Genomic DNA, 12,282 nt, shown 5'->3' on the forward strand with positions numbered 1-12,282 from the left:
CATGTGTGCCCTGCGTTGGCAGACGGATTCTTAACCACTGCACCACCAGGGAAGTCCCTGATGTGATTTTAAATGGGATTGTCTTTTTACTTTCTCTTTTTTATATTTCTTTCTTGGTGTAAAGAAATGCAACAGATTTCTGTATGTTTATCTCATATTCTGCTGCCTTGCTGAATTCATTTGTCAGTTCTAGTAGTTTTTGTGTGGAGTCTTTAGGGGTTTTATATAGAGTATCATGTCATCTTCATATAATGACAATTTTACCTTTTCCCTTCTGATTTGGATTTCATTTCTTTTTCTTCTGTGATTCCTGTCGCTAGGACTTCCAATACTCTGTTGAGTAGAAGTAGTGGAAGTGGGCATCCTTGTCTCATTCCAGAATTTACTGGGAATGCTTTCAGCTTTTCACCATTGAGTGTTATGTTGGCTGTGGGTTTGCCAAAAATGGCTTTTATTATGTTGAGACATGTCCTTTCTATAGCCACTTTGGTGAGAGTTTTTATCATGAATGTGTGTTAAATTTTATCAGATACTTTGTCTTCACCTGTTGAGATGATGATGTGGTTTTTGTCTTTTCTTTTGTTGATGTCATGTATCACATTGATTGATTTGTGTGTGTTGAACCATCCTTGTGAGCCTGGGATGAATCCAACTTGATCATGTTGTATCGTGCTTTTTGTGTATAGTTGGATTTGATTTGATCACATTTCGTTGAGAATTTTTTTTTTTTTTTTTGTGGTATGCGGGCCTCTCACAGTTGTGGCCTCTCCCGTTGTGGAGCACAGGCTCCGGACGCGCAGGCTCAGCGGCCATGGCTAACGGGCCCAGCCACTCTGCAGCATGTGGGATCTTCCCGGACCAGGGCACCAACCCGTGTCCCCTGCATCGGCAGGCGGACTCTCAACCACTGCGCCACCAGGGAAGCCCTTTGTTGAGAATTTTTGCATCTGTATTCATCAAAGGTATTGGCCAGTAATTTTCTTGTTTATGTAGTGTCTTTGGTTTTGGCATCAGGGTGATGGTTGCTTCATAGAATGACTTTGGGAGTGTACCCGCCTCTTCAGTCTTTTGGAATAGTTTGATAAGGATCAGTATAAGTTCTTCTTTGTATGTTTGGTAGAATTCCCCAGGGAAGCTCTCTGGTCCTGGACTTCTGTTTGCAGGGAGTTTTTTGTTTTTGTTTTTATATTGCAGCTTCAATTTTTTAAACTTAAATTAATTTATTTATTTTTGGCCGCACCACATGGCTCGTGGGATCTTAGTTCCCCGACCAGAGGTTGAACCCAGGCCACAGCAGTGAAATTGTTGAGCCCTAACCACTGGACCACCAGGGGATTCGCACAGTTTCCATTTAACTCCTAGTGCTTGGTCTGTTCAAATTATCTCTTTCTTCTTGACTCAATTTGGGTAGGCTGTATATTTCTAGGAACTTGTACATTTCTTCTAGGTTGTCCATTTTGTGGGCATATACTTGTTTATAGTATTCTCTTATGATTTTTTTGTATTGCTGTGGTATTGGTTGTTGTTTTTCCCCTTTCATTTCTCATTTTGTTTCTTTGGGTCCTCTCTCTTTTCTTTTTGGTGAGCTTGGCTAGAGGTTTGTTGATTTTTTTTTTTTTATCTTTTCAAAAAACCAGGTCTCAGTTTTATTGATCTTTGCTATTTTTTTTTAAAATCTCTATTTACTTCCTCTCTGATCTTTATTATTTTCCTCTTTCTGTGACTTTAGGTTTTGTTTGTTCTTTTTCTAATCTTTGTAATGGTAGGTTAGGTTATTTATTTGGGATTTGTTGTTTTTATTTAAAGAAGCCCTGTATCACTATGAAATTCCCTCACAACTGCTTTTGCTGCATCTCATAGATTATGTATGGCTGTGTTTTCATTTTCATTTTTCTTGAGGTATTCTTTAATTTCCTCTTGGATTTCATTGTTGACCCATTGGTTTTTTTAGGGACATGTTTTTAGTCTCCATGTAATCATTTTTTTCTCATTTTTCTTTCTGTGCTTCATTTTTGGTTTCATGTTGTGGTCAGAAAAGATGCTTGAAATAATTTCTGTCCTCTTAAATTTGTTGAGCCTTGTTTTTTGTTCTACTATGTGGTTTATCCTAGAGAATGTTCCATGTGCGCTTGAAAAGAATGTGTATTCTGGTTTCTTTGGATGTAGTGTCCTATATATAGCTATTAAGTCTAACTATTGTGTCATTCAGAATCTCTGTTGCCTTACTGATTTTCTGTCTGGAAGATCTGTCCATTGATGCCACTGGGGTGTTAAACTCTCCTACTATTACTGTATTCCCATCAATTTCTCCTTTTATGTCTGCTCATATTTGTTTTATGTATTTAGATGCTCCTACATTGGGTGCATGTATGTTAATGAGTGCAATATCCTCTTCTTGTATTGATCCTTTTATCATTATCTAGTGTCCTTCTTTGTTTTTCTTTATTGCCTTTGTTTTAAAGTCTATTTTGTCTGATATGAGTATTGCTACCTCTACTTTCTTGTAATTTCCATTTGTATGAAATATCTTTTTCCATTCCCTTACTTTCAATGTTTATGTTTCTTTTGCCGTAAATCGGGTCTCTTGTAGGCAGCATATTGAAGTTCTTGTTTTATTGTCCAATTTACCACTCTGTCTTTTGATCGGAGCATTTATTCCATTGACACATAAAGTAGTTATTGATAAGTATGTATTTATTGACATTTAACACCTTGTTTTCCAGTTGATTTTATATTTCTTATTTGTTCCTTTCTTCTTTTTGTTTTTCCCTTTGTAGTTTGATGGTTTTCTTTGTATTATGCTTGAGTTTCTTTCATTTTGGGTTTTGTGAATCTATCGTATGTTTTTGGTTTGTGGTTAGCCTGATTTTCAAGTTTGTTAACCTTTATGTACTTGCTTTAGACTGGTAGTCATATAAGCTCAAACACATTGTAAAAGATCTACATTCTTACTCCCCTCCCACACGTTTTGTGATTTTGATGTCTTATTTTACATCTTCATGTTTATTACCCTTTTGCTGTTCCTTATAGTTATAATTGCTTTCACAGTATTCTTTTGATTCTTTTTTAATCTATGTACTGGTTTATTTAAGTGATCTTCAGTCCTCTTATATATTTACCTTTACTATTTTGATTTTCCCATTCATATAGATTCTTGCTTTTCCATTTAGAGGGGACCTTTCTATATTTCTCATAAGATAGGCTTAGTACTGCTGTATTCTTTTAGTTTTTGCTTTTCTGAGAAATTCTATATCTCTCCTTCTAGTTTAAATGATAATCTTGCTGGGTGGAGTATCCTAGGTTGCAGGTTTTTCCCTTTCAGGACTTTCAGTGTATCTTGCCACTCCTTCTGCCCTGCAAAGCTTCTGTAGAGAAATCAGCTGATAGCCTTATGTGGATTCCCTTGTGATTGACTCTTTGGTTTTCTCTTGTTGCCTTTAGAATCCTCTCTTTATCTTTACTTCTTCCCATTTTAATTATGATATATCTTAGAGCAGGTCTGTTTGGGTTCATCTTGTTTGGGACCCTCTGTGCTTCCTGTACCTGGATCTCTGTTTCCTTCTTTAGGTTTGGGGTGTTTTCAGCCATAATTTATTCAATACTTTTTCAATCCCCTTTTCTCTTTCTTCTCCTTCTTGGATTCTATTATGTGTAAATTGGCATGCTTTATATTGTTCCATACATCTGATATGTTACTTTCATATTTTTCATTTGTTTTTCTGTCTGCTGTTCTGATTGGGTGATTTCCATTATTCTTTCTTCCAGGTCACTTGTTCATTGTTCTGCATTATTAAGTTTGCTATTTATTATGTTTAACTCAGTATTCATATTGGCAATGGAGTTGTCTAATGTTGATTGGCTCATCTTTATAGTTTCTAGTTCCTTGTTGCAGTGATCCACATTTTTATTGGTAGCCTTTCTTAATACCTTCAGCATTTTTATTACCTCCTTTTTGAACTTGGGGTTTGGTAGACTGGAGAGGTCTGTTTCATTGTTTGTTCTTTAAGGGGATTTCTCTTGTTCTTTTAATTGGGAGTAGTTCCTCTGCTATTTCATTTTTCTTATATTTCTCTGACTCTGTCAGTTTAGGAGAAACAGTTATCTACTGTGGTCTTGCAGTGCTGATGTTTTGTGGGAGTGTCACTGTGTAGACTGCTTGAGTCCAATATTCATGGTGCAAGGGCTGTTTTTAGTATGTATGCTTGCCATGTGTCTCATCAGGTTCTGCTGGCCCTTGTTGGTGTGTTTGGCCTTGTGGTGACCAGAGACTGCACTGGATGTTTGGCGGGGCCTCCTCTTTGCTCTGTGGTTGTCACAGGTCTGTTGGGGGCAGGGTCTGCTCTCTAGTTGTTGGAATAGAAGCTCCTAGATCCAGTTCTAAGCTGTGGTGTGAGGTAGGTGACACTGGAGGCCTCCCACTGGGAGAGGAGCTGCTTCATCTTCATCCCCAGGAGATGTCTGTGGGGTGTGTGATTCTGTGATGCTACTTGCCACCTGGTGTGCATACCCACAAAGATCACTGCTACTGGCACTGCCCTTGATGGCCACCTTCCCTTGGGGGCTCTGGTAATCAGGTTAGAGATTCCTTAGGCGTGTATGTGTGCCCACAGGGCCACCCGTGTTTCAACCCACAGAGTCATGTCCCCTTGAGCCAGCAGATAGTTGGCTCAGGTGGCTCTCAGGCAAGCACAAGCAGTCCCGGTCCCAAAATCTGTTGGAACAAGAACCCGCTGGAGCTGCATCCCAGCACCCGCAGTAGGACTGCCTGCAATTGGCTCAGATTTCAGCCCTGCCTCTGCTTGTGCAGGCCCACAAAGTTCAAAGAACCCACTGCAGCTAGATCCCTTCTATGAGCACGCTGACAATGAGGCTGCTATGGCAGACCTGTTCCCCTCCTGCCCGTGTTGACAATGGGGCTCCTACGGCAGACCCACTCTCCGTCCTCATGCCCCCAGTTGCATGCTCATGCCCCCAGTTGCCCCCAGTGGGCTGTGTCTGTGCAGGCAAACTGAGTCCTCTCCCTGGGTCTGTCCGTTGAAGCCTCGTTTCTGCACCCAGTCATTGCACACACCAGCAGGCACATGTCTTGGGCTGAGAAGTGTGGGCACGTTACCAGGACCTTCAGTTCGGATCTCTCTCTACCCTGCCAGGCTACAGGCCAGCTGCCACACTCTCCTTTTCAGCCTTTGAAGCTCCCTATCTATCCTGGTGGACCTCCCAGCTGGTGAAGAAGGTTCCCTGGCTTAGGGGACCTTTCCTTTTTTACAGCTCCCTCCCAGGGGCACAGGTCTCATCTCAGTTCCTCTTCTCTCTTCTCCCTTCATCCTACCCAGTTATGTGGGGATCTTTCTTGCAGCTTTGGTTATATGAGATCTTCTGCAAGCTTTAAATAGGTATTCTAAAAAATTTGTTCCACATGTAGATGTACTGGCGGGAGGAGGTGAGTTCCATGTCCCTCCACTCCTCCATCTTGTTCTCCTCTCCTTAAATTGTTTTTTAATGTCAGCAGGGATGAGGATCGACTGTCATGGTGTGCCACATGGGCTCTTCTGACATTATTATCTCAGTGTGTATGCCTGTGTGTTCCCAGAATTGGCAGGAAGCTGCCCTGAGGTGCAGGAGTGTAGGGATTTTGTGGTTTAAGTTGTCATGCCTTCTTTGTCATGTCCGAATTCTGTTCCAAATAACTTTCTAGTCCATTAAATTGGACAGAGAGACAAAGGAGGTACTGAATCTGTAATACATATGACACAGGGCAAAAGCAGTGCTTCTCCCCAAGAATATTTTCATTCAGCCAGTTGTATCTTGTCACTTTTAATGTTCTAGAGGACTGTAGGATCTGTAACTAGCTGGACCTTTTTAAATGTTACATGCCAGAGGCCTCCTGGACTCTCATGCCTGGTAATGGGAAGAGAAGAAAAAGCTTGTAGTTATTCACAGTGGTTTATGCATTGAAACCTCACACAGATTTGACCCCTTGTCTCTTGGAGTGCTGGAATTGGTGGGTAATAAGGAAGGAAATGAAATAATTTTTCTCATAAGGAATTGATGGTCTTAAAATGATAATATTAGTTTCATTTGTATAGCATTTCTGTCATTTCCCAGTATTCTCTGAGCCCTGCCATTAGAGAGAAATAAAATGTAATGTGATCACAGTAAAAATGTGTAAATAATTTTCATGTCTTTATGGTACTGACAAATTAATGAGGAAGAAGGTATGGACAGAGGGTGAGTAAATGTTTGTAAAGGACAGAATCATACATAACCTTCCCATAAATGGAATATAGGTGTCCAGTGCTGTCACTCATCCTACTGTACACATACTTGGGATGTTTTAGGACTCAGTGACCTGTGAGGATGTGGCTGTGAACTTCACCCTGGAGGAGTGGGCTCTACTGAATCCTACACAGAAGAAACTCTACAGAGATGTGATGCAGGAAACCTTTAGGAATCTGGCCTCAGTAGGTAAGGATGGGGACTTTCCATCAGTTACTCAGGTAGAGATCAGATGCTTCTTGCTCATTGATGTTCTAAGTTGTGTAATGTGAGAAGGGAGGATGTTGGTATATAAACCAGGCATGGTCACAGCTAACAATGTACATAGAGTCAAATAATATTTCTTTAATTTCCAATCTTTGGAATCATTTTACTGGGTCTGCATTTTAGGAACAAAATGGGATGATGATGACATTGAAGAGCAGTACAAAAACCAGGGGGGAAAACCAAGGTAAGTCACACTGACAATAGAAAGCTTTGACTCACGTGAGAATCCTGGTATATTACGAAATTTTAAAAATGTGCAAACGAAACAAATAGCCCTTTCTTCTAATTTAATTATTCTTAGAAAGTTTCTTTCAAAAATATTTTCTTAAATGTTATATAAATGTCCAGTATTTGCAAAATAATTCACTTGCAAGCAATATTAATAAACCCTGTATTTGAATATTACTTTTCAATAGAAAGGGTGCAGTCCGTTGCGGAGCATTCAGTATATTCAATTCCTAACAATTCACACAAATTAGAAAACCACACTATTCCTATCAATTGTAATAAATGCAATACATATAAAATGATTAATAAATCATTAATAATGTGCTTCTCACATTTTCAGAAATCATACGGTAGTGAGATTCTCTGAGCGTAAAGACCGTAATCCATGTGGAGGAAATTTCAGCCTTATTCCACCTCTTGATCAGAACAAGAAAACTCCTGGATTAAAACCATGTGAATGCAGTGTATGTGGACAAGTCTTCATGCATCATTCATCTCTTAATAGGCACATGAAATGTCACATTGAACACAAACCTCAAGATTTTAAAAAATATGATCAGGGACTGTATAATACATATAAATGTAAGGAATGTGGGAAAGTTTACAAATATTACAGTTCCTTACAGAGGCACAAAAGAACTCACACAGGAGAGAAACTGTATGAATTCCAGCAATGTGGAAAAAGTTTCAGTAATCATCAAGGTTTCCAAACACATGAAAGAATTCACTCTGGAGAGAAGGCCTATGAATGTAAGCAATGGGGTAAAGGTTTACGTTCTCAAAAAGGTTTCCAAAAACATGGAAGAGATCACACTGGAGAAAAACCCTGTGAATGTAACGCATGTGAGGAAGCATTGATTAACCCCAGTTCTCTTCAAATACATGAAAGGAGTCACAGTGGAGAGAAACCATATGTGTGTAAAACATGTTGTAAAGCATGTAGTATTCCCAGATACCTTCGAGAACATGAAAGAACCCATACTGGAGAAAAACCCTATGAATGTAAAGTATGTGGGAAATCCTTTGCTTCCACTTACGTTCAAGTGCATGAAAGAGCTCACACTGGACAGAAACCCTATCAATGTCAGGAATGTGGGAAAGCCTTCGTTTGTCCCTCAGGCATTCGAAGGCACATGAGACTGCACACTGGCGAGAAATATAAATGTGAAGAATGTGGGAAAGCATTCAATAATCCCAGTTCTCTTCACATACACAAAAGGACTCACACTGGAGAGAAACCATATATGTGTAAAACATGTTCTAAAGCATTTAGTATTCCCAGATATCTTCGAAAACATGAGAAAACCCATACTGGAGAAAAACCCTATGAATGTAAAATATGTGGGAAAACCTTCAGTTCCACCTATGTTCAAGTGCATGAAAGAATTCACACTGGAGAGAGACCCTATAAATGTAAGGAATGTGGGAAAGCCTACATATCTCTCTCAGGCATTCAAAGACACATGAGCCTGCACACTGGAGAGAAACCATATAAATGTGTAGAATGTGGGAAAGCATTTATTATTCCCAGTTTTCTTCAAACACATGAAAGGACTCACACTGGCGAGAAACCGTGTGTGTGTAAAATATGTTCTAAAGCATTTCGTTTTTCCAGTTCTCTTCAAAAACATGAAAGAACTCATACTAGAAAAACCCTATGACTGTAAAATATGTGGGAAAACTTCGCTTCCACTAATGTTCAAGTGCATGAAAGAGCTCACCCTGGAGAGAAGCCTTATGAACGTAGGAATGTGGGAAAGCCTACATTTCTGTCTTAGGCATTCAGAGACGCATGCATACTACAGAGAAACCATGTAAATACGAAGAATATGGGAAAACCTTTTCTGATCTCTCTACTTTGCAAAAGCATGAAAGGGTTCACTAGATAAAAAATATAGTTTTTAAAGAGCCTAGGAAAGACTTCAGTGGGCCCACATACTTATATGTGAAAACTCCCATGAGAAACAAATATAAATGTCAGTAACATGAGGTAACTTGTTGGAAAGTAATCCAAGAATAATGTTTCAGAAAATTTTCAATATAAAAGACTTGTTATAAAAATTTATGAATATATGTGTTTACTAAGGATCTTTATGAACGTGCCTTTCTTGATGTTGGATTTGTACAAGTTACCCTCAGAAATGAATATTTAGGTGAGGTAATTCTGGAAGTCATCTTTTAATAATAATTCATAAGGTTAGTGATTTTTCCTTTAATCAGGTAATGATATTTTCTTTTTCCATTTTTAAGTCTGTTGGACCTATGGGTGATTAAAGTGTAGTTTGTTTTTTTTTTTAACATCTTTATTGGAGTATAATTGCTTTACAATGGTGTGTTAGTTTCCGCTTTATAACAAAGTGAATCAGCTATACGTATACATATACCCCATAAGGTGTAGTTCTAATAGGCAATTAGGCTTGGTATTTGTTGAGATTTTCCTACTGGCCTTGGGTGGCAGTTCTTGGATATCCTTAATCTGTTATATATACTGTACCTTTATTACAGGAAGATCTTTTCTGGGTGGTGGTGAGTATAGGAGCCTTTTTCCATTTTCCATACTGTTAAACACTTGGAATAATTTTTTCTGTATGGCAAGGTTGTCAAAGGGTGTACATTCACGTAAATTATGTTTTTCCATTTGCTTCTTCATTCCTTCTGACTGGTATTTGGTGAATAGACTTTGAAGAAGAGAGACTTGTGATAGGATAAAAAAATCTAGAGTTGGAGATATCCTGCCTGTGAGTAATATTAGGACCTAGATTTTCCACAATCTATCCCCTTTGTGGTTCAATGTTAGAATTAACCAATAGCGTCACCTGTGTACAATTTAAAGGCAGATGAGAAGAAGGCATACTTCAGATTTTGGAGCCACCACGCTGGGAGAGAGACAGATACCTAGGAGGTTTGAGGACACCACCTTTCATCCTATTTTCCAGATTCTGTGCCTTTGTATTCAAGAGTATCCTCAAAACCACCACCAACTGTTTGATTTCTATTATCAGAAGTGTAGTTTTCCTCTGATGTCTTCACAATTCTACATCAAAATCTGTTATAGTTTGAATTTTTCTGTGAAGCCTTCTGTGTCCACTTGGAAAATAATTCAGAATTTCATGGTTTGGAGTATTGTTTGATTACTCTCTTCTCTAGATTATAGCTTCATCATGTCTAACTTGTGTAGGAAACAGCTTATGCTGTTAACATTGCTGGTGAGTATGTTTTCCTGATTCACCATGACATTCACAATGGTGCAGCGATGAACAATGACATGGGAGTTTGCTGCATTGTGCAGTGGCTGCCTTGACCCCACTCCTTCTATATGAGAATAAGCCCCTTCCTCATATCAAGAAAAATATGGGTGTTTTCTGTTACTTGTAGCTGAATATAATCCCTCTTTGTTTTCAGTTATGTTTGATTGTACATGATTAAAAGTATGTTCATTTTTTGGTGAAAGAAATGATTCTGTAGTTGTTTCGGATAGATATTTTATCAACTCTTTCCTAAGCTTTCGTATGCTAACAAATACTGTGGTTTATCTTTTCTCAGAATATATTTTAAAATACCCATTATAATTATGGATATTCAGATAAATTTGCATTTTTATTCATTTAATCATTATATTTTTGCATTAGTATTATCATGTTCAAGTATTTTTTTCTCAGAAAAATTTTACTTTTTTGTAGTTAAAATTTTTGATTTGAAATTCATTTCTCATTCACTCTTAATACCAAAAATGTAAAAATTTTTCAGTGCCCTCTGCCACTGACCCATAGGATCACACCTGTAGTCAAAGAGGGGAGTAGAGGGGGCTTCCCTGGTGGCGCAATGGTTGAGAGTCCGCCTGCCAATGCAGGGGACACGGGTTCGTGCCCCGGTCCGGGAAGATCCCACATGCTGTGGAGCGTCTGGGCCCGTGAGCCATGGCCGCTGAGCCTGCGTGTCCGGAACCTGTGCTCTGCAACGGGAGAGGCCACAGCAGTGAGAGGCCCACGTACCACAAAAAAAAAAAAAAAGGGGGAGTATAATGAATTTTAATAAGAATGAACACAGACCGCAAAGGGCTGTGAAGTATAATAGCAACAGGATGCTGAAATGGATTTCTTATAGGATTTTGACTCTTGTTAGAGGATATGATTGCTATTTAACCAAGCAAGATGTTTTTCTGTATTGAATGGTGTGAGGAGGTAAACTTTTCTCTCATTGGTGATCATAATTGTTGTTTTCTAAAAGGTAAAAATGAGAATTAGAGTGAAAGTTTTTTCATAAGACATTCCAGTCAGTCACATTAGGAAGAAAAGGAAAGTACTGGTCATTTTTATGATTTGGAGTTTTATCTTTTACCATTTTTAGAGATAGTGTTATAAAATATCCATATAAATGTCTTTGTCCTTCATGGCCACTGAGTGCCTTGATGAAGGAGGTGTGTGACATTTTTCTTTTCAACAGGAAAAGACTTGGCCTTACAAAGAATACAGGCCAGCTCCTGGTCCTTTGGAACAGCTTTTGCATTTCCTACTTGTTATCTAAACACTGATGTATTTCCTGAGGTACCAAGCAGTACCTCAGTTATAATATATAAATTTACTGTTTAGTATACTATGTAATATTTTTAATATCTCCTTTATGACTCAAATGAGGCCTATAAGTTTTGGTGATTTGTGTCATTTCATGTAATATCATAATTGAGTATAAAAGGAGATATGGGAAATTTTTAATGTTTTTTCCTTTAAGCAGGACGCCTCTCGTTTTGATGATCCACAAAGCCCACAGCACATTTTGCTATTCACAGGTTTCATTTCCATATGCTTAGACTTCCAGCACATTTTCTGGAAACCTAGAAAATAAAAGTAACAACTTCAATTTTTATTAAAGAGCAGAAGAAATTAAATATTTTCCATGGTGTTTAGTATTAAGTAAAAACCAGGAGAGAAATATACAAGGACAGTTGTATGCAGCATAAGGAGTAGTAAAAGGGAAGGTTGTAGTGATATACACCTATGATATACACCATGATTAAAACACTCAGAATAGAAAGAAATTTCTTACCCTCATAATGAACATCTGTGGAAAACCCAAAGCTAATATTTTTAATGATGAAAGATTGGATGCTTTCATCTGAAGATATGGAACAAAACAAGGATATCTGGTCTTGTCACTTCTATTTGAGAATGTACTAGAGATTTTAGCCAAAACTATTATACAAGAAAAGGCAATAAAATGCTTAAAGATTGGTTAGGAAGATGAAAAACTATTTCCATTTCCAGATGAGATATTGTCTATTCAGAAAAGACTAAATAATTTTTTTAAAGTATTAGAGCTCATTATTGAGTTCAGCAGAGTGATAATATACAAGATCAAAATATAATAATCATTTTTAGTGTATTTCTATACACTTGGAATGATATAATGAAGCTAAGACATGCACTTCTAATAAGATGAAAAGGAATAAAATAATTAAGAATAAATTTAACAAAAGGAATACAAAATGAATACTCAGAAAACTACAAAGCATGG

The 12,282-nt window shown here is 38.0% G+C and overlaps 1 protein-coding gene across 1 annotated transcript in view; it reads left to right on the forward strand.

Moving 5' to 3' along the window:
• The window catches only part of LOC132518473 (zinc finger protein 709-like), a 49,225-nt gene extending 40,479 nt beyond the window's left edge, over positions 1-8,746 (forward strand). The window contains 7 exon segments of the mRNA XM_060146415.1: positions 5,423-5,440; positions 6,339-6,465; positions 6,667-6,727; positions 7,112-7,235; positions 7,398-7,539; positions 7,624-8,416; positions 8,418-8,746. Coding sequence (XP_060002398.1) covers positions 5,423-5,440; positions 6,339-6,465; positions 6,667-6,727; positions 7,112-7,235; positions 7,398-7,539; positions 7,624-8,416; positions 8,418-8,589 — 1,437 coding nt within the window. The 3' untranslated portion in view covers positions 8,590-8,746.
• The last annotated feature ends 3,536 nt before the right edge of the window (positions 8,747-12,282 follow it).

The sequence above is a fragment of the Lagenorhynchus albirostris genome, chromosome 3 (genome assembly GCF_949774975.1).
Source record: "Lagenorhynchus albirostris chromosome 3, mLagAlb1.1, whole genome shotgun sequence".
NCBI classification, from domain to species: domain Eukaryota; kingdom Metazoa; phylum Chordata; class Mammalia; order Artiodactyla; family Delphinidae; genus Lagenorhynchus; species Lagenorhynchus albirostris.